At 46.8% G+C, this 23939-nt stretch overlaps 1 protein-coding gene across 1 annotated transcript in view; it reads right to left on the reverse strand.

Moving 5' to 3' along the window:
• Positions 1 to 2398: 2398 nt before the first annotated feature.
• LOC308311822 (prospero homeobox protein 1-like) overlaps positions 2399 to 23939 on the reverse strand; it is a gene marked incomplete at its 3' end in the record, with an annotated part of 54050 nt that continues 32509 nt past the window's right edge. The window contains exon 10 of the mRNA XM_080758598.1: positions 2399 to 2584. Within this exon, the coding sequence (XP_080614724.1) occupies positions 2399 to 2584 (186 nt within the window). The remainder of the gene's footprint in view (positions 2585 to 23939) is intronic.

The following is a 23939-nucleotide window of genomic DNA, read 5'->3' on the forward strand; positions in this document are numbered from 1 at the left end:
TTTAGGACTGAGAACTTGTCTTCCAAATCATGACAGTTTTCTGAAATAACCTATAGTTCTAAGTCAGTGCGGTGCTCAAAGTTTTCATGTCAAGGACCCCCAAAAACTATGTAGGTAGGTCTACTGTAATTGGCCGCAGACGCCCCCACAGAAGCAAAGATTTGAGTGAAAAACGTTCGCTCTGAAAGAATATATATATTCAAAGATTTGAGTCACATTTTCACGACGTTTTTAAAATAAAAAATAGCTATATTTTTCCAACAGCTAAAGTATGACAGCACATAACTGCTTAACCCATTCTGGACGGTAACCCCTTTTGGTGTTTGAACTAAGTATTATGTTATACTTTAGCTATTGAAAAATAGCAGATCTACAAGGTAGGTCTGCTATTTTTGAAAAATCAAAAAAAATGCGGCACAAATCTTTGAATATATATTTTTTCAGAGCGAAAGTTTTTCTTATTTCAACGTCAGGCCTACATTTAAAACACGAAGAGGGGTTTCCCCGTCCTGAATGGATTAAGGGACGCTACATCAACATAACAACCTTCTCCCACAGGTTGCTTTATAGGGGTTCCCGCAAAACATAGTATAGGCCAAGAGGACGGGGTGGGGCGAACCACACAGTCAAAACGAACACACCCAGCCAGTATCAGTACAAGAAGAAGAAGAGAGAAGTAGGAAGTGACGGAAGAACGAGGGATAAAGTAAACAACAAGACCTGTTTGTTTTTTTTTTGTTTTTTTCTTGTTTTTTTAGGTTTCCTGGGCTCAATTGCACCCAAAAAAAACCCTGAACTTTTAACATTCAGTAGATTTTCTGTGGTCTGGGGGGTTTCTGTCTCAAACAAGTGCTCAGATTTTCCTGCTGTTTGTGATGTCACAGCCTGCAAATCCCATATGTCAATGGGATTTGCCAGCAGATGTCAGTGTTTTCGCTGTTTTGCCCTGTTTCCATTGCAGCTCAAAAGGCTTCCAAACCCCAGAGAAAACTCCAGACCACGGAAAATCCACCGAATGTTCAAAGTTCCGTTTTTTTGGGGGTGTAATTGAGGTCATAAAGAAAAACGCAAAAATAAAAATGAATGAAAATGAATGTCATGAAACCTTTAAGGAATCAAAGGATGAAGCGTCTTGGCGACGCTGCTGTGCTTTCCTGTTCCACAGAGACTTGTATGTGTCCGTGTGCGTGCGTGCGTGTGTGTGTGTGTGTGTGTGTGTGTGTGTGTGTGTGTGTGTGTGTGTGTGTGTGCGTGCGTGTGTGTGCGTGCGCCATGCATGCACACAACCAGGGATTCGCATAAGAGAGGCTGTTTAGAACTCAGATATATAAAGGAGAGAGAGAGAGAGAGGGAACAAAATTACAGCAACATGACTCTTCTTAGTTTTTTGGGGAGAAAAAAACTACAGTTCTGAGAAACCTAAAAACATCAACAATAAAAAAGTATTCATATATTATCTTCTGTTGTGCTTTTTCTTCCATTAATTCCCCCCCCCCCCCTTTTTCCTCTTCCTTTTTTTCCCCTTTATTCCCCTCCCGTCCCGAGTCAGATGAGAGAGAGAGAGATCATCTAATCAATGTCTTCATCGCCTGCAGTACTTGTTCCTTCAGACAAAACCGGAGGATTATATACGCAGATATAGGGAGAGGAATGGGGGGGGGGGGTGCTTGTCCTTATAAGTGCAAGAAGTAGAACAAGAAGGTGGGGGAGGGGGGGGGGGGGGGGGGTGTAAAAAAGATCTTCCATCTCTTTTCTCCTTCCCCTTCATAAAAGTCTCCCGACGCGTCGTCGTCCCCTCCACCCCCCCCCATCACTCTGCCCCTCCCTCTCTCTCTCGTTCACTCTTTCGTGTTTTCTTTTCCTCGTCTGCATGTGAGTTCCAGTTGGAGTTCTCTCTCTCTCTCTCTCTCTCTCTCTCTCTCCTCCTCCTCCTCCTTCACCACCTTGCGTTGTTCCATCCTGCAGGAATATGTTTCTCATTATAAAACATCTCGGGGGGAAGGGGGGGCGGGCGTTTTTAGATATTTTTTAAAACTTCTTTGAAAGTCGTTCTGACCGAAAGAAAGTACAAAAAAAAAAGAAAAAAGAAGAAGCAAAAAAAACATAAAATACGTTAACCCCCTCGGCCTATCCCAAACCGCGCCAACCCCCCCCCTCGCCGCTCAGGCCGCCTCAACGCCTCCGAGTCCGCACGTCATCCGACGGCCACGCCTCCTTCGGGGGACGAGACGACGTCAGTCTCTCCGTCCTTTGGCACATCTCCTCCTCCTCCTCCTCCTCCTCTCTCCTCCCACTTCGTCTTCCTCGCGGCCAATCGTAACGTCTCGTCCGGGGCTGCTAGGCGGCCCTTGTGCACGCGGGGGGGGGGGGAGGGGTGGGGGGGGGGGGTGGTGGGGACTCAGTCGTGGAGGAGCTCCTGCAGGCAGTTGGGGGACTTGAAGACGTCGGGCATGTCGCTGTCCAGCTTGCAGATGACCTTGTAGATGGCCTTCTTCCACGACGGGTCCACGTCCTTGCCCGCCACGATGGCTTTGAAGAACTCGCGCAGGGTCACCTGGGCCACCTCCAGGAAGCGATCGGGGACCTGGGGGGGGGGAGAGAGAGAGAGAGAGAGCATTGAGGACAAGAGAGAGAGAGAGAGATAGAGAGAGAGATAGAGAGAGAGAGAGAGAGAGAGAGAGCGACGAAAAACAGAAAGAGATGTGCAGAACAGATTAATCCATGAAGAGCTGCAATGGGACCAGATTCTATACAAATGTCTTCTAAATCATGACAGCTTTCTGAAACCCCTGCGTTTCTCTATGTCAGAAACGCTTCTCAGACTATGTCATGTCCGACAACAATCATAGGCATTTGGCCCGCCGACCCCCATCTGAAGATATGTTGTTCCTGGGAATGTGTATTCAAAGATTTATACGCCGTTACATTTTCAAGATTCTTCAAAAAATAGCAGATCTACAAGCTCGTATACCGCACTACGAGCTTATATATAGATCTGCTATTTTTCGAAGGCTCAAGTTTCAAAAAGTGGTTAAAAGCTATAAGGTGACACAGACGCGTCCTCAGATCTGAAAGGGTTAGAAAGGAGAGAGAGAGAGAGAGAGAGAGAGAGAGAGAGAGAGAGGAAGGGGGACATTATACGAACGATGAAATGCGCCATGCAGTCAAACATGGCTGAGGGGGAAGGCTGTCCTTGACAGACGACGGAGACACCCCCCCCCCCCCCCCCCCCCACCTCTCTATTCCCAACTCTTATCTAATGTTAAAAACATAAACGTCCATCCCATCATACAGTATATACCACGGGGTCATCTATGCGTCTGTGTGCTATTCTATTTATAGCAGCACGGTATATAAGTCTCCTCCGTGTTCCTTTCACTCCAACAATGTATGAAACTAGAATTTCGCCGGCCTCCGGCCGGCGAATCCTAGTTACATTGCAGCGCAATATGGGAAGAAGGAAATAGCGGGAGTTGACAGAATTATTATAATAACAGAAAGTGTTTTTTATTTCTCATAAATACACAAACATGGTGAAACAACTACAGTCACAGAGAGCAGTGCCAAGGTAGCTGCTGCCTGCTAACGATGCAAACAACAGCCTTGCCTGTCGTGTGTGTGTGTGTGTGTGTGTGTGTGTGTGTGTGTGTGTGGGGGGGGATAGCACTAATTTTCAACATTTTACTGTGTCATAAATATTTACATCTGTAGCCTATATTGTGATTACATTTGACCGTACATTTGACTCTTGTGTTATATTCTTGTGAAATATTCAGTAAAGTATTGTGGTGAAATATTCACCCCAAGTTGATAAGATATGCAGAGAATATAATACCAAGAAGCCCCAGTTTGAAATGCATTAGGCCACAGACCCCCATTTGATACCATTTGCTCTCTGGGAAAATCAGGGTCCATTTGGTTCCATTTGTATGCTCTTGGAGTATGATGACTGTGCTAACAGTATTATCATCAAATATGTCTCAGTTTGAAGATTCAAAAAAACATATTTCATATGTGTGAGCTTGTAAAGTAGAACGTTCAACCAGAGACAGTGTTGCCAAGTCTGATCATTATAAGCTACTTTGGACTTGTTTATCTATTGGTAGTCCTTGACATGGAAATGTTTGAGTTCCACTGCTCTGAAACAACATTAGACAACAAAGTGTGACAGTCAACACTATAATTGATTATTTTAAGACTAATTTCCGGACCATTTCTGATTTACCTACTTTGAACTGGCCTATTAACATTTTTATAGACCTGGTTGCTTGTTTCACTCTCACATCCACGATATGTGGCAACCCTGGTTTGTTTTGGTTTGGTTTGCGTGTGGATGTTGTTTTGTGTTGCTTTAGCATCTTTAGCACAGTATCTATCACAGGGTGCAGCAGCTGCTGCTGTCATGAAAACGCAAGTTTCTGTCCCAGAAGCTCACGTTAGGTCTGCGCACACTGTACGTTGCTATGGCAAGCTGTCATCAAATGCTGCTAACGTTGTGGTCAGCACTGTTAGCATGTGTGCTATCAGGCAAAAGCTGAGATAGATATAAAACTACTGGCCAAAATGTCATACAAAACACAACCCCTCAAATCGGAATGTGATTGTGACCTACAGACCATCATGATTTGCTTGCTGGACCTATAAATAATTTATTTGCATTAAATTGCCACTCGCCTTAGCCTGCATGCCTATTCCTGTGTGTCTCTGTGTGTGTGTGTGTGTGTGTGTGTATGTGTGTGTGTGTGCGCGTGTGCGCAAGACAGACGTGCGTGTGTGTGCAGGCTGAGAGCTGCTGACTGTGATTGACGTGTGAGCTAGATAAATCAGTGAGAGTTGGAAAAAGCGCACGCAGAGCCAACTCGCAGGCAGTGCCTCAGGCCAGATGCCTGAGAATCGGCACAGGATTCTCTGGGTCACCAGTGTTGGTGTGACACACACGGCTTCCACATTTAGCTTCATACTGGGTGAAAGTGGCGTTCCAAAAATTATTTTTCCCCTCGGAATTCTTATTCACAATGAGATGGAGTTGAGGTGTTTGTGTTTGCTTGCTGGAGCTATAATTAATGTATTTGCATTAAATGTCCACTCGCGCATCGAAGTAAAAAGCAAGATGGCCGATTGTGAGACTGAAAAGTAGCTGTGGGGGCGGGCCTGGAGGGCCTATGAGAACACGGAGCAGTGTTGCCAGGTTTGCGAATTGTAAGCGAGTTGTAGTGTGTGCAAGTAGCCTGGTTAAAAGGGCTTGTTTCTGCCGCTGTTGGGGCAACAGAACATGTCGACCAGTTTCTGTCAACCAAAAGCCACGTGACCAACTCCACAATTGTTAAATTAGATGAGCCCCGATGGAGCGGTGAGGGTCTCTCTGTGCCTGCGTGCGTTAACTTATAGGAACAGGTGTTGCCGTCCCACAACAGACAGGCAGCGGTCTAATGAGAGACGACCATGTAAGGAAACACAGACAGACAGACAGACAGACAGACAGACAGGCAGGCAGGCAGGCAGACAGGCAGGCAGGCAGGCAGGCAGGCAGGCAGGCAGGCAGGCAGGCAGGCAGGGGGATAGGAAAGGCAGATACAGTAGGGAAGGGAGACCAGTACAGTAAGAAGACAGACAGGTACGGTAAGAGGACAGACAGGTACAGTATGAGGACAATGTCTTTCTATTTGAGAGCAGCATAACTGTAACCGAATTAGGTCACATAACATGTGGGTGAAGTGTACTTTGTGTGTGTGTGTGTGTGTGTGTGTGTGTGTGTACTTTGTGTGTGTGAGTGTGAGTGTGAGTGTGAGTGTGAGTGTGTGTGTGTGTGTGTGTGTGTGTGTGTGTGTGTGTGTGTGTGTGTGTGTGTGTTTCCAGTGCCCTGGTTTGGATTCATATTGTAAACAAGGCCTGTCTCGGCTCCATTGAGCGTCCTAGGATAATCTACTTCCGGTAGACTGGAACTGTGGCTTTTCAAAATAAGAGCTCGACTGGAAAAAAGGCTGGCGTGAATTAGATCCTAATTTTTTCAATAAATGCTAGCGCTGAAACGGTTACGTTTCAAATCAATCATAGTTGCCAAAGTGTAGTTCGTTATTTGGCCTTGTTTTCTAAACCATGATTGGTATGGTCAAGGTTAGTACAAGATTCTGGCAGGTTGTTAAAGCCAGTCAGTGGCCTTGTGGTCAGAGTGTCCGCCCTGAAACTGGGAGGTCGGGGGTTCGATCCCCGGCCGGGTCATACCAAAGACTGTAAAAATGGGACCCAATGCCTCCGTGCTTCAATGGGTTAGATTAGGAGTCAAATCAACTAACACACACACACACACACACACACACACACACACACACAAAAGCACAATCATAAACGACACACCGTTCCTCACAATAGCAGGTGAACAGCTGTGAATGATCCATAACAACTTACAAGCCTTCAGCCTGTGTGCGTGCGTGTGTGTGTCAGTCTGTGTGTCTGTCCAGAACTACAGTATATCTCACCAATGGATCAATGTCAAAGCTTTTGTACATGCCAAGAAGACATCGCACATCCAAATTCTTTATTTTTGTCACGTTCTGGTGAGGTGAGGTGAGGTCCCTGGAACAACATATTTTCAGATGGCGGTCGGCGGGCCAATTACATATATTTATGGGGGTCCTTGAGATGAAAATGTTTGAGAACCACTGACATAGAAACATATGGTTTTAACCCTGTGAGAACCACTGACATAGAAACATATGGTTTTAACCCTGTGAGAACCACTGACATAGAAACATATGGTTTTAACCCTGTGAGAACCACTGACATAGAAACATATGGTTTTAACCCTGTGAGAACCACTGACATACTGTAGAAACATATGGTTTTTCAGAAAACTGTCATGATTTAGAAGACATTTAGAATCGTCCTCATAGAGGTGAACAGAGACAGATAATACAAACTCAAAACTAACGCGATGAACTGACACCAAACAATGACTGACTGGCGAACAAGACTAATACACACATGAGGGCTGATTACACATGAGAAACACCTGGGGAAGACAACATATAGAACCAAAACAACTTAGAACAAGAACATAGAAATACAATATCTAGATAAGCAGGACATCAAAACAAGTATAGGACATAACAGAGATACTGGGGGAGACATGCGCTCTGGCTGCGGTGCGCCACATATACTTAATGGTTTTTGAGAAATATAGGCTATACTATAGTGTCTTACTGGCAATAACAGTCTGGAAAATTATCTCTCTGCACTGCATTCGTTAAAATGTCCAAGTGTGTGTTGAGAACAATGGCAGAATGTAGGCACGCACGCACGCGCACACACACACACACACACACACACACACACACACACACACACACACACACACACACACACACACACACACACACACACAGACACCTACAGGAGTGTTTCATGCTATTTTCTGCCCTCTCTCTCTCTCCCGGGGGCAAGATCACACAAAGACACTAAACAACCTGGCCAGGATTCTCTCCCTCTCTCTCTCTCTCTCTCGCTCTCTCTCTCTCACACACACACACACACACACACACACACAATCTCGCCTTTTCTCCCTCCCTTCCATCTCCTCACGTGCACACACAAGCACAAAGATGCACACAATTGTGGCTATTCTTGACTTTCTGCGCACACTCACACACGCACGCACATGCACACACACGCACACATGCGCGCGCACACGTACACGCACACACACACACTCACACAGAGGACAGTGGAGTCCTGTCTGAGTTCTTGGTGACCCCGTCACGCGTGGCAGGACATGGCAAGGTTAGCCACCACCATCACAAAGGATGAATCACACGCACACGCACACGCACACACACACCCCCTAAATGATTCCCTGGACTCTCGTAGTCTGCACCCCTTCCCCCGTTTTTGTAGTTGGTCTCACGGGACAGCAGTTATTTCAATGAGATCCTCCGTCAATGTCTCACTGTAGACACACGCACGCACGCACGCACACACACACACACACACACACACGCGCACACACACACACGCACAAAGGCTTAAAACAGGTACACGTCTCCAAACACGGTCCACACAACAAGCGTCGTCGCGATGCTGACATTCAAACATCGTCAGTTTGTTCCGTTTGTTTCCGAATCATATGATGTGTTTAATTTTAGACGTGACCGCTATTACAGAACGTTGCTATTGTTGACAAACAGCAGCAACCTTGGCGTTCAAGGTAAATCGCTGCAAAACTTTAGTTCTTTTTCTTTTGGGGGGGGGTTTGCTGATGCAGCGAATACATACATACAGTACACATGCATGAGCAGAACCCAGAGACCATGGATTTACTCTTAACCACTTCAGGGAGGGTCTGCGGGAACCCCTTTTGGTGTTTTAAGTAATTTATTGAAAATAGCCGATCTACAAGCTCATTGTAGCGCCGAATATATATATTATTTCAGAGCGAACGTTTTTAACTCAAATCTTTGCTTCTGGGGGAGGGGGGTCCCTGGAACAACATATTTTCAGATGGGGTTCGGCGGCCAATTTTTATATCATTCTGTGCAGGGTCCTTGACATGAAATAGTTTGACGCAGAAACATGGGGTTTTTCTGAAAACTATCAGGAATTTAGAAGGAATTTTGAAGGAATTTGTAGAATCGTCCTCAGGTCTAAATGGGTTAACCCATTCTGGACGGGAACCCCTTTTGGTGTTTTAACTAAGCATTATATTATGCTATACTTTAGCTATTGAAAAATAGCAGATCATAATTGACAAATATTGGTCTGCTTAATTAACCACTTTGTTCACCCGAGTCCCCCAGGGGTCTATCTATATGTCTATAGTAAGACGCCTGAGGCCGAGGTGGCGTGCACGCATCCACCGGGAGAGTTGCTGGCCAATGTTGATGACATGAGCGATCTCCATATATGGGCCATCAGGGATCTCCATCCCCTGATGATGTCACGTGATGTCGCATAATGGTCATGCCTGGGGTGACAAACTAAGTATAGGCCTATAAACTTGACTGAGGGACGGGAAATGCACGTTTTCGTAGTAAACGTGACCTGCGGTTGCAATTTAAAATTGAGAATGTGATTTTTTTTTGGGTAAATATTGGCCGATACAAATATGTTCATTTGTATATCAGTGGTTTTCAAAGCGGGGAACGAGTTCCAAATGGACTCTTATGGAGGCACGCACACACACACACACACACACACACACACACACACACACACACACACACACACACACACACACACACACACACACACACACACACACACACACACACACACACACACACACACACACACACACACACACACACACACACACACACACACACACACACACACACACACACACACACACACACACACACACACCTCTCTCTCATGTCCAGATGCCCAGATTCGTCTGGCCATCGTAAATCAGCCCAATAAACAAATCTAAATTAGGCCATCATCAGTACAGATGAGCCTGTTTGTGTGTGTGTGTGTGTGTGTGTGTGTGTGTGTGTGTGAGAGATAAAGAGAAAGAGGGATTCACTCCTGGCTTGGATCTCAATATGGCTTCTTGTTGCCAGGGAGAGAGAGAGGGAGGGAGGGAGGGAGGGAGGGAGGGAGGGAGGGACGGACAGACGGAGGGACGGACAGACGAACGGACGGACTCCCGCCTCCAGGAGGACAAAAGACTTTGTCCAACAAAGATAACCCAGTGGGAAAGGCATGGCCCAGACCCTGTCCGCCCGTCAGTCCGTTTGTCAGCGAGCAGCTAAGCTCCGCCACTGTTCCGCACCTGAAACAGTGCACACACACACACACACACACACACACACACACACACACTCTCTCCCAAACTCTTCCCTTTACTCCATGCATGGTCTTTCTGTGTACCTTCCCTGTAATCTCTCCTCTCCTCTCCACGGGTAAAAGCGAGGACAACATTGCAATGAAGGGTTTTCGGTGAACCGATTAATTGAAAATGGAGGACCCTGATGTAAACAAGCCTTAGAGCTTTTTTCTGCATCGTAGCAGTTTATTATATTGACTTGTGCTTTCGTTGAATCATATATACAGATTATGTGAATAAAATGTTCAATCAATCAATCAATGGCGAGCCAAGATTCTATATCTATAGCCTCTCACGCTTCTAGAAGCGTGCATGGCTCTCAAACATTTTCACGTCAAGGACTCCAAAGTATTTATGTAAAAATAATTGAGAGATGTATAAAATATGGTTAAAGTGGTTCAAATGATTTTGAACAAAAGCTGAGTTATGGTAGAAGAACAGACACTTGTGTGGACACAGATTAAAGATGCAGGGAGACCACAGGGGACATCAATGTGTCCATAACAAGGACACATCTCTCCAAACAAACGGGGACTGACTGACATCGCATTTTGACCTGATTCTAAAAATGTCTTCTACATCCCGACAGTTTTCTGAAAAAGCTATGTTTCTATGTCAGTTGTTCTTTGTTTTTTCTAAAACAGCAGACCTACAAGCCCGTAGCGCGCCACTCGGTGGCGCGCTATGAGCTTGTCGATCTGCTATTTTTCAATAGCTAAAGCATAACATAATGCTTAAAACACCAAAAGAGGTTCCCGCCCAGAATGGGTTAACAAGACTAATATATAATATATAATATACACATGAGGGCTGATTACACATGATGAGAAACACCTGGGGAAGACAAGAACATATAGCACCACGAAAACTACAACATGAACAACACACAGAACTACAAGACCCAGACGAGACAGGCACGGTCCCACTGTGACGGATTTTCTTTTTTTTTCTTCCCGTGAGACAAGAGAGTCCCCCACGCTCCTAGGTCCTCTCTCTCTCTCTCTCTCCCTCCATCCCTCTGTTTGACCTGTGCTGTCCCCAGGTGACCCAGTCTCTCTCGCTCTCCCTCATCCCGTCATTCCATCCCTCCGTTTTCCACACTCTCTGCTCCCCCATTTTCACCTGACCTGCTCTCCATTACACCTCCACTCACCTCCTGCATATTACTCTGTTCCTCCTCAACCTATCCCTATCATCTCTCTCTCTCTCTCTCTCTCATTATCTATCTTAAACACGCTCTAGCCACACAAAACATGCGCGCACGCACGCACGCACACACACACACACACACACACACACACACGTATGTGCAGGCTCTTAAGACATCACTGTGCAAACACCATTATGTCATATTCTCAGAGAACACAAACCGTGTGCGTGCGTGGTGTGTGCGCGCGTGCACGTGCGTGTCATGCCACATCATTCATCAGTGTTCATCTCACACGTGAATCGATCAACCCTCCGCCACAAATGCTCTTTTCAAGTTCAGATACTCTCACATTTTCTCTATAGGCCTATACCTCTCCTTCCCTTATTGAAGAAAGAATGAGAGAAAACCCTCTATCCCTCCATCTCTGTCTCTCTCTCTCCCTCTCTCTCTCGTGCCTTTGTTTCATGGCCTTGAAGTCCACTTTGCACATAACAGAGACAATTGGAACCTACAGTGGACGGAGTAAACGTGTGTGTGTGTGTGTGAGAGAGAGAGAGAGAGAGAGAGAGAGAGAGTGAATGAGTGAATAGACATATTTTCTGTGCCAAGAAACAAGCATCTGCTTCCTTTTTCCTCTCCCCTATGATCTCTCTCTCTCTCTCTCTGCTATCACCAGTCCTGGCTTCGGTCAAATACTGTACACTATAGGAAAGCAAACACAGGCGCGCGCGCGCACACACACACACACACACACACACACACACACACAATATAAATGACATGTACTCTCACTTTCACAGTGCTCCTGCCCCCCACCCCCCCCCCCCCACCCCTCTTCCCTTCCTTCCTCCCTTCCTTCCTACCCTTTGGTCAACAGCATGATGACATGATCCTTGAAGACCTTCTTACTAGACACACACACACACACACACACACACACGCTCTGACTGGCTGTTCTTTCCATATCGGCCTTACACTTAACCCGTTCAGAGCGGGAACCCCCTTTTGGTGTTTTAAAAAGCATTAACCGTCATGCGTTATAACTATTGAAAAATAGGTCTGCTATTTCTTTGGACAAATCATGAAAATGTCGCAAATCTTTGAATATATAGGTCTAGATTCTTTCACAGCAAACTATTTTTTTAAACTCATATCTTTGCCTCTGGGGGGGGGGGGGGGGGGGGGGGGGGGATCCCTGGAACAACATATTTTCAGATGAGGGGCCCGGCAGCCAAATACAGTACACATCATTCTGTGGGTCCTTGACATGAAATTGTTTGAGAACCTGATATAGACGCATGATTTGGCCAAATTTGACTGAGGGACTTGAATCATATAGCTTCAAATTGACATATTGGTTGTTCAGTTTGACCCACCAGTTTTGGAGATGTGGCTTATGGAGTAATGTCTTGCAGAGAAACAGGCTTGAAAGGTTCACCTTTGTGGACTCTAACATGACACACGTTTACGCATCTATGTCATATTTACAGCACATTTCAGCTCTGATATTTATTTCCGACATGCTCTAGTAGTATATGTGAAGAGTCTGCCTGGCTGTGCTATATTAACTCATTTTGGATAAAATATAAAATACATTCAGTTTTTCACATTCCGGTGAAAAGCTGGAGGTGGCACGATGGCAGGCTCTCAGTCAAATCTGGTCCTCAGTCCTGGATGGGTTAACAGGATGTTGTTTCCCTGTTGTCCCTCACTTTGACAAGATGTTTTGTTTCCCATGTTGCCGTACAGCGGAGGCACTTCTGTCCCTGTCGACCAACCCAAAGACTGCATGGCTGTTTTTGCGCCGTTGTCGTACCAGTGTTTACTGGCCAGTGTACCAGTGTTTACTGACTACAAATGTTTGTCGACTACCTTTTTTCACTGACAAAAACTACATAAAAAATAAGCCATATGGTGTTGGTTTTGTCAAGAATTAAAAACTATACTGCCTCCCCCTGGCCAGCCGGGGCGCCTGAAGGAGGGGAAATGGACTGGTTGGAATAACGTGTTGCTTCCACGCGCTACGTCCAACCAGGGAAACTCCCCCCTGTCAGGTGTAAAGGAGCAACTTGGACACTCAGGCATGAAGGAAGCATGAGTTCAAGTCCGTTGCTCTCCCCTTGTCCCCCATATATGGGGACTAGGGACTTCCGGTATGACGGCACGCTAAGCAGTCGGGTGTCTCGTACCTCCGTTAAAAAAGTTACTGAAATCCTGATAAAATTAAAACAGTCTACTGCTAAAAGTGAACATTCACATGCCTAATCGTTACCCTGATGAAGAAAGCAAAACCACAAAGTAAAGGTCGCGGTAAAACGCAGTCTAAAATAGATTTTGCCTCGTCCAAACAAACTGGGGAAGCTAGCAACAGCATGGCGGACCATGAGGAGGAGGAATCCACCGGTGACGAATGCAGTGGAACCGGGCCGCAGTTGCAAGTAATTCTTGATGCAATCCAAGAATCAAGAACAGAAGTTTCCAACAGATTTGATGCGGTGCTGGCTGCAATTGAAGGACTTAAAAAAGAAATGGGGGAGTGTGTGGAACGGATTGAAACTGCAGAAACTCGCATCTCTGGGACCGAAGACACGCTGACTAGCCTGCTGACCAAGGTAACACGGCTCGAAGGACAGAACAAAGAACTGAAACAAATGACTCTGGATGCTGAAACAAGGTCCAGAAGATGTAATTTGAGATTAGTTTTATTGCCGGAAAATTCTGAAGGGGATAATGCCTGCACTTTCATGGAGAATTGGATTCCAGAAGCTTTTGGTATCACACTAACTGCAAAAGCATTCCTGGGACGGGTGCACAGAGTCGGACCGAGAAGGGGTCCAAACGCTCCACCAAGACCTCTCATCATGCAATTTCTGAACGACAGAGATCTGATGGCAGTGTGGAATGCAGCTAGAAGCAAACAACAAATACTCTGCAAGAATAATATGGGGACTAGGTTGGTGGAGGGTGTGTAGAGCCCAGGATCACATTAGATAATTGACACAGGGGTGAAAAAAAATCGTGGGATAAAAAGAAAATATATATATATAAAATTTAATTAAATTAAAAACTATACTAAAATGTTAGGAAGGGACTATAGTGGACAAGAGATCCACTATAAGTCATTTTACACATGGTTGCACGCTGAAAATAGCAGATCTACAAGCTCGCAATGCGTTGTGAGCTTGTAGATCGGCTATTTTCAGCAAGTGTAAAATGCAGTCATTACGACGGCATGAAGGCCCGGGTTGAGAAGGATGTAGAAGGGTTTTACAGAAAACTATCAGGATGTAGTGTGTGATGCATGTGTAAAATCTAATAACGCCCGACCAGGAGGCCTGGGGACTATGGAGCGCTGGAGGTTTCCCCTCGTCCTCAGGTCTAATAACGCCCGACCAGGAGGCCTGGGGACTATGGAGCGCTGGAGGTTTCCCCTCGTCCTCAGGTCTAATAACGCCCGACCAGGAGGCCTGGGGACTATGGAGCTGGAGGTTTCCCCTCGTCCTCAGGTCTAATAACGCCCGACCAGGAGGCCTGGGGACTATAGAGAGCGCTGGAGGTTTCCCCTCGTCCTCAGGTCTAATAACGCCCGACCAGGAGGCTTGGGGACTGGAGGTTTCCCCTCGTCCTCAGGTCTAATAACGCCCGACCAGGAGGCCTGGGGACTATAGAGAGCGCTGGAGGTTTCCCCGGGACAACTAACATGCCAATATGCTTCCTTTCTTCGGAAAAGGCTTTTGTCAATTAGTCACTGATCTCACTGTCACCAGGACAATGACCATGAAGTTTCTCTTTGTTCCAAACTGCATGTGACCGAGAGAGGAAGGCTCTGTGTCTGCGCGACTCAGTACTGTATACGTGTGTCTTCTCTCGAGTCTAATGAATGTACGTCTTCGTGTGTGTGTGTGTGTGTGTGCACACACGCGTTTGTACAGTATGTGTGTGCGCGTGTGTCTATGCTGGTACTTCTATTCCAGCACCAATTTGGCATGTGTGTGTGTGTGTGTGTGTGTGCATGTGTGTGTGTGTGCACGGGCGGCTCTTCCTTGGGTGTGTGTGTGTGTGTGCGTGCGTGAGTGTGTGTGATTGTGTGTGTCACCCGGAGAGGACAATAACCAGGGTCATCTGACTGTGAGGCTGCAGACCACTAAGTATCACATGACGGCGACTGAAGGCCGTGCCTTTGTTAGTGGGGCCTATTGTCAACGCTAAGGAGACAGCTGGGGCTGGGGAAGGGAATCACTGTCGCACGCGCACACGCTTCACAATGGAAATATATAAATATACACGCGCGCGGCTGCACGCACGCACGAGCGCGCGCACACACACACACACAGGGACTTGTTGGACATGCACGTGCGCGCACACAGGCAACGCAGGCACGCTCTCGTCCGCTTGCATTCAAACGCACCTCCTCCCGCATACAAGAGACACGCAAAACAAAGTGCGGAGGCACTTAAGTAGCCTATACCAAACACACCTACAGTGTAGACTCACACACACACACGTACGTGCACACTGCACACGCATACACACACACAGACACGCACACACACACTGTCTCCGTGTGTGTGTGTGTGTGTGTGTGTGTGTGTGTGTGTGTGTGTGTGCGCGTGTGTGTGTGGGTGACAGTGACATGTATCACAGAGACAATGCCACCTGCCAGTTTCTGTCACTATAATTATAGCTATCTGCTTGTATAGCTGCTACTCTGCTGTGCTCTGTCTGTGTACGCGTGTACGTGTGTGTGCGTGCATGCGTGTGTGCGTGCGTGTTTGTGTGTGTGTCCCCGGAAGAAGAAGGCATCTTCTGTGTTATTGAGCCTGATTGGAATCACGAGGTGGGTGGTGCGTGTGTGTGTGTGTGCGAGTGCGTGTGTGTGTGTGTGTGTGTGTGTGTGTGTGTGTGTGTGTGAGAGAGCAAGAGAGGGAGAAGAGTTGGAGTAAGTCACTTAGTGCTTCGTCTCCATTGACACTGAGTAGCATGGGTGAAAGACACTCCGGTGGTCTGGCCAGAGACTTTTAAATGACCATATAGCACCGGTTTGACATGTTTAAGCCTATATTTCAGACCCATAAGATAACTATGGCTTTATAGGGGTACAGGTGGGCTAATGCCCACATGAGCAACCCTGTCCTATTGTATCCTTTCCAAATTGTCCAGTTGGTCATTTATAATGGACCGGCGCTCTCCTGCATCTGTAAAAGAGTCTCTGGCATCTTATTATGCCTGCAGTAAAATGCCCAGTAAAAATGACCCTGTGGGTTATGGCAGCCCTGCAGTGCAGATGTGTGTCTTTGTTGGGGAAAGAGGAGCTCTGTGCCCTATTTTAAAACCATGCATGATGGTGACTTAACGAATGTTTCCGCACACTTAAACATTGATTGGACATAGTAACGTCAAGCAAAATGACGTATATGTATGGTAAGATTTGTGAAGATGGCATCTTCCCCTATATATAGAAATCTTGATGGAAAGCAAAAACAGGTATGTTTAAAGAATGTTGGTAATAAAAGTATATCCGGAAAAAAAAGAGGGATGTAATGTGGCTGGTCTCTGTGAGGAGACTGGCAGTATGAAGGGAGGGATGTAACGTGGCTGGTCTCTGTGAGGAGACTGTATGAAGGGAGGGATGTAACGTGGCTGGTCTCTGTGAGGAGACTGGCAGTATGAAGGGAGGGATGTAACATGGCTGGTCTCTGTGAGGAGACTGGCAGTATGAAGGGAGGGATGTAACGTGGCTGGTCTCTGTGAGGAGACTGGCAGTATGAAGGATGTAACGTGGCTGGTCTCTGTGAGGAGACTGGCAGTATGAAGGGAGGGATGTAACATGGCTGGTCTCTGTGAGGAGACTGGCAGTATGAAGGGAGGGATGTAACATGGCTGGTCTCTGTGAGGAGACTGGCAGTATGAAGGGAGGGATGTAACATGGCTGGTCTCTGTGAGGAGACTGGCAGTATGAAGGGAGGGATGTAACATGGCTGGTCTCTGTGAGGAGACTGGCAGTATGAAGGGAGGGATGTAACATGGCTGGTCTCTGTGAGGAGACTGGCAGTATAAAGGATGTAACATGGCTGGTCTCTGTGAGGAGACTGGCAGTATGAAGGGAGGGATGTAACATGGCTGGTCTCTGTGAGGAGACTGGCAGTATGAAGGGAGGGATGTAACGTGGCTGGTCTCTGTGAGGAGACTGGCAGTATAAAGGATGTAACATGGCTGGTCTCTGTGAGGAGACTGGCAGTATGAAGGGAGGGATGTAACGTGGCTGGTCTCTGTGAGGAGACTGGCAGTATGAAGGGAGGGATGTAACATGGCTGGTCTCTGTGAGGAGACTGGCAGTATAAAGAATGTAACGTGGCTGGTCTCTGTGAGGAGACTGGCAGTATGAAGGGCGGGATGTAACATGGCTGGTCTCTGTGAGGAGACTGGCAGTATGAAGGGAGGGATGTAACATGGCTGGTCTCTGTGAGGAGACTGGCAGTATGAAGGGAGGGATGTAACGTGGCTGGTCTCTGTGAGGAGACTGGCAGTATGAAGGGAGGGATGTAACGTGGCTGGTCTCTATGAGGAGACTGGCAGTATAAAGGATGTAACATGGCTGGTCTCTGTGAGGAGACTGGCAGTATGAAGGGAGGGATGTAACATGGCTGGTCTCTGTGAGGAGACTGGCAGTATAAAGGATGTAACATGGCTGGTCTCTGTGAGGAGACTGGCAGTATAAAGGATGTAACATGGCTGGTCTCTGTGAGGAGACTGGCAGTATGAAGGGAGGGATGTAACGTGGCTGGTCTCTGTGAGGAGACTGGCAGTATGAAGGGAGGGATGTGACATGGCTGGTCTCTGTGAGGAGACTGGCAGTATGAAGGGAGGGATGTGACATGGCTGGTCTCTGTGAGGAGACTGGCAGTATAAAGGATGTAACATGGCTGGTCTCTGTGAGGAGACTGGCAGTATGAAGGGAGGGATGTAACGTGGCTGGTCTCTGTGAGGAGACTGGCAGTATGAAGGGAGGGATGTAACGTGGCTGGTCTCTGTGAGGAGACTGGCAGTATGAAGGATGTAACGTGGCTGGTCTCTGTGAGGAGACTGGCAGTATGAAGGATGTAACGTGGCTGGTCTCTGTGAGGAGACTGGCAGTATGAAGGATGTAACGTGGCTGGTCTCTGTGAGGAGACTGGCAGTATAAAGGGCGGTGGTCAAATGGAGTTGTTTTGTCAAAACTGCCCGGTTGTAAATTGTAACCAAGATGAAACCATATAGAGCACCTGCTACAGTGGGCTCTCAGAGGTCTAGAGATGTATGGGGGAAATGCCACATGATGAACATTACTTATAACGCAGCATTATATGGAGTATTTGATGAAAGAATGTCTGCTATATGGAACAAGACTGTGGTCAATAAGATCTGGAACACCATGCAGGAGTGCCATGGTGATTCATCAGGAGGCCACCTCTGGAGAGGTGCTCTTTAAACATATTGTGACTGAACTAAAAAGACCGAGAACCCTGGACTTGAGACAGAAAAAACTGAAACCATGGCACTTATTAACAATGTGAAAAAAAAAATATATATATATATATATAAAACCACTGATCTACATTATAGGGCTTTCACTTCTAGTGATTTTTACAAGTTGACTAGTCGACTATAGTTGTTTAACTACCTATTATGTAAAAAGAAGAAGATTTGTACATTTAAAAAAGGTGTACATTGGTGACTATAATCTAGCATTCTAGCTGATCTTGAGGCCTATGAGGCCAAATGTAAAAATAAAGACATGAATTATAAGACAGGAAAATGGTCCATCTTGTGTGCAGACTGCAGTATGCGTTACATATATGTGTCAGAAGCTGTGCAGAGACAATGAAGTGTATAGTCCTCTGCTTGTCCTCAACATTGAGTATAACTGTAGTTGTTACGTGATGTTGTGTGTGTGTGTGTGTGTGTGTGTGTGTGTGTGTGCGTGCGTGTCTTGACAGGAATAACATTAATGGGCAAAGAAAGTTTGGAACTTCATCCTTATATCACTTTGTTCATTATTGTGTGCAGGTGTCTGTGTGCGTGTGTGTGTCGTCATGCACGCACACACGCACCACTGCAACTGTGACAGAGGAAGGGGAAACAAAAGACAATTGGAACCTCAGGCTGAGGGGGGTAAAAGAAGTAAGAGAGAGAGAGAGAGAGACAGAGAGAGACAGAGAGAGAGAGAGAGAAGGATACAGATTAGAGGAGAGGAGAATGGAGAGAGGAGAGAGAGAAGGAACGAACAAAAGAACGATACAAACGGAGAGCATTATGGTCCCCAGGCTGACATGAAGTGTGTGTGTGTTGGTGTGTGTGTGTGTGTGTGTGTGTGTGTGTGTGTGTGTGTGTGTGTGCGTGCGTGTTCGTGTGTGTGTGTGCTCACGCGCACCTGTGCATGTGCGTGCGTCCAGGTGCATGGTCTTGTGTGCTAATTGATTGCCGCATTATTGATTTTAACTGCTCTCTCACACAGACACACACGCACACGCACGCACACGTGCACACGCATGAGCACACACACACAAACACACACTCCATACATGACATTTCAGGGATCAAACAACGATCTGCATTGCAGACGTCGGACCAATAAGACTTAAATGAACACTCGTGAACAACTAAGCACTTAAACCCTCTAGACTTGGTAAACTGGACCCGAGTTAGCTCTGGACTTGGACCGCTCCTTTTCCCACCTAATCCTAAACCACACAAAGTGGGTGAGACAACAGCATATAGGCCCAGTCCTGGAGAATAACAAAATGTATCAAATGCATAACACGCTAAATCCGCGTTTTGTTTTATATAATTCGCCGTTTTTGGATTAATTTTATGAAAATCCGTCTTTGGTGCATACATCGTGCATGACGAGGCTGACGCTTTATGACGCGTGGCACTGCCACGCGTTTTGAGCTTGGAGATCGGCTATTTTTGCTACGACAGTGATATGCAATGTGGCCCCGGAGTGTGGAACTAGAGTGGTTCCTCTGGAGTGAGTGTGGAACTATAGTGGCCCTCTGGAGTGAGTGTGGAACTAGTGGTTCCTCTGGAGTGAGTGTGGAACTATAGTGGCCCTCTGGAGTGAGTGTGGAACTATAGTGTGGAACTATATGTGGAACTATAGTGGCCCTCTGGAGTGAGTGTGGAACTATAGTGTGGAACTATAGTGTGGAACTATAGTGGCCCTCTGGAGTGAGTGTGGAACTATAGTGTGGAACTATAGTGGCCCTCTGGAGTGAGTGTGGAACTATAGTGTGGAACTATAGTGGCCCTCTGGAGTGAGTGTGGAACTATAGTGTGGAACTATAGTGGCCCTCTGGAGTGAGTGTGGAACTATAGTGTGGAACTATAGTGGCCCTCTGGAGTGAGTGTGGAACTATAGTGTGGAACTATAGTGGCCCTCTGGAGTGAGTGTGGAACTATAGTGTGGAACTATAGTGGCCCTCTGGAGTGAGTGTGGAACTATAGTGGCCCTCTGGAGTGAGTGTGGAACTATAGTGTGGAACTAGTGGCCCTCTGGAGTGAGTGTGGAACTATAGTGTGGAACTAGTGGCCCTCTGGAGTGAGAGTGGAACTATAGTGTGGAACTATAGTGGCCCTCTGGAGTGAGTGTGGAACTATAGTGTGGAACTATAGAGCGCCGCAGTCCCCGCCCCCTTTCAGAAAGCGAGTGGCCCAGGAAGTGAAAGCCCCATGCATTCTGCCATCGGCACTTTTAATATAATTTATTTAAAGACGGTTACGCCGCGGACAAAGCCAATTCGGATCGTGACGAATCATGACAATGAACACAATATTTTGGGCCGATCAAATAATTTATAAGACGAAAAATAAAACAAATAGTGTTGTCTCCTGACTTTCTTTTCTTCTTTCTAATGATTTGATCGTCCCAAAATATTGTGTTCATTGTCATGATTCGTCACGATCCGAATTGGCTTTGTCCGCGGCGTAACCGTCTTTAAATAAATTATATTAAAAGTGCCGATGGCAGAATGCATGGGGCTTTCACTTCCTGGGCCACTCGCTTTTCTGAAAGGGGGCGGGGACTGCGGCGCTCTATAGTGGCCCTCTGGAGAGAGTGTGGAACTATAGTGGCCCTCTGGAGTGAGTGTGGAACTATAGTGGCCCTCTGGAGTGAGCTGGAACTAGAGTGGTTCCTCTGGAGTGAGTGTGGAACTATAATAGTGGCCCTCTCCATCGTCACAGTTGCCCACCCCCGACCTAAATGCATATCAAACTATATGGGTCTTTCAAATGAAAAACGTGGATAATGGGCGCTCTTTAAAGTGAAGGGAGGGCGAGTGGCCCTCCGAGCGCCGCCCTGAATGAACTCACGTCGGACAAGAAGCGACGAACAGGGAACAGGGTGAATAACAAGGTAAAGAAAGGATGACAGAGGTGGTTTTTTCCCCCGAAACGCAGGAGGAGAAAAGACGTGAGAGCTTCGGCCCCTTTGAGGGAAGCGGCCGCTTGAAGACATCCGATAGTCCTGAAACATGAGTGTGCATGGGACCGCACTGTGTGCCTCCAGGTGTGTGTGTGTGTGTGTGTGTGTGTGTGTGTGTGTGCGCGCGTGCGTGCGTGCACACGCGCACGCGCGTGCGAACCCACACGCCTTCCAAAGTCAAAGGGCAGATGATTTTGATGGCAACCACACCCAGTGTTCAAGGGAGCTGAGTATATCTTGAACTCAATTAGGTATCTGTATGTGTGCGTGTGTGTGTGTGTGTGTGTGTGTGTGTGCGTGTGTGTGTGTGCGCGCGTGCGTGCGTGCACGTGAGCGAGAGGCACAGCTGTGCCATCATTTTGCTGCTGACAAAGACAGTGAGGATCCTTGAACTGGAAAGATGAGACCGTCCTCAGGAAGGCTCCATAAAAAAACGTCTCATTGTCCCTTTGCAAACGCCCCTCCGCGCACACACACACACACACACACACACACTGAAACCTAAGCCCCCACACTCTCCTGCACTCTCAGCCCTCCGTGCAGTCATACTTGCCAGTGTAAATCACTTGGGGTGAGTTGCTAATATTTGGACGGGTCGTGGTTTTGGGGCCTGTTCTTATTTTTAAATCCGTATAGAGTTCACTGTACTCATTTCACTCCGCTCGCGCTGCAGATTTGACTGTGCGGTCACGCGCACGTGCGCAAACACAGACACACACACACACACACACACACGGACACATACACACACACACACGGACACATACAAGGACACACATACGGTACCGAGAGCCATGCACGTGCGTCCGCACATACTGTGCAGTTACACAGTTCAGTCAGATAACTCACGAATAGATTCAACCAATATTTATTATAGAATGAGAATGAGACAAGTGTGCATATAATATTTTAGCATGGCGTTCGGCTCTGCTACATTTTTCTCCCTGCTCGGCACAATCACACACCATCATTAAACGTTAAGAGCAGGGAGATAGATATACAATAACAACCACCCATGGGGAACATAAATAACACTTGCCCGGGGTTATTTAAACCATTACATTATAGCACCCATTCGATTTATAAACACGGACCACTTTTACCGACGGACCGGATGTTGTTGTGAATGTGTGTGTAGCCACACCACTCTAGAGTCGATCGACAACGGGATGTAAGAATAAATCTATCGCGACTAGCGACTGGACCGCGGCGGGCCATCTAACACAGTATATTTTTTCATAATTAGACGGGATGATTTATATCGCAAGTTATTAATGTTTTAAGATTTTCGTTTTCGTCAGCTAAACAGGGGAGGGAGTTTTCCGATGACGTCTCACTCTTACCTAACATTGAGGATTGCCCAACAGGCGCTCCTATAGCCTGTGGAGCGATGCGAACCGTTCTCATATCAATAAACTTCGTCTTTTGGCCAATACTAATAGAAAGGACGGTGAACCTCGTCCTGGGCGTTGGGGGTGATAACAGAGCCCACCGGTGGTGCTGGGGTGGTGGTGGGAGCAAACATCACAGAACAAAAATCAGGAACCATAAACAGAAGGAAGGCAAGAAGAGCATGCAGTCTAGTGAGCTTAAGTAGCCCGCCCAATTGGTCAGCTGACTGCCACGTCAGCGAATGACATGTGGGTCTTGCACACACTGAATACAACCACATAGTAATGCAGCATGTTAACCCCTTGAGTATATGTATATGCACCCTTGAGCACAGCAAACCCCTGGAGTATATCTGACTGAACTAACTCTGCAAGCTACGAACGCACACAAACACACACACACACACACACACACACACACACACACACACACACACACACACACACACACACACACACACACACACACACACACACACACACACCCGTGGTTCTCAACCAGGGGGTCATGACGCCCAGAGGGGTCCCCAAATAGCTTTTAGTTAATATTTCAGTAAAAAGCACGGTCACAATACAGAATATATTGGTGGATGGAAGGGTGTGGTGAACGCATCTTGCTGTTGGTAAGATGAAAAGAGGTAACACGCCCGACACCCCACAAGTGTTGTCAACTGTGAGAAGCTCACAGTGGGCAAGTTGAGGCTGAGCATTGACCAGCCCCAACGTGTCTGAGTCCTATAGCCGGGGGGCCACCGGCCCAAAAGCTCAGCGCTTACACTAGCATGACTGAAGTAAGTATAGCATGTGCTTAAATTCACATTTAGAAAATGTTTCAGACGTCAAAAATGTCTGAGATGACGGATGGTGATGGTCATGGAAGGGGAACCTTCTGAAAGCGTCATGGGCAGATAAGATAATTAACTTCAAAATCTAAAAAGAAAAACGGTCAAAACGACCTCTCAGACATGCTAGTGTTATTAAGCTGTGATGTCATGCCGTGATTTCTATTTGTGTTTTCTCTATTCACTTGGTCATTAAGGTCCACAGACTGAGAGGCCTGCTCTGCCGGAAACATCGCAACCAATATACAGTAAGGCAAAGTTTCCCAAA

Source organism: Protomyctophum bolini (genome assembly GCF_963924005.1).
Source record: "Protomyctophum bolini genome assembly, chromosome: 24".
Lineage (NCBI taxonomy): Eukaryota > Metazoa > Chordata > Actinopteri > Myctophiformes > Myctophidae > Protomyctophum > Protomyctophum bolini.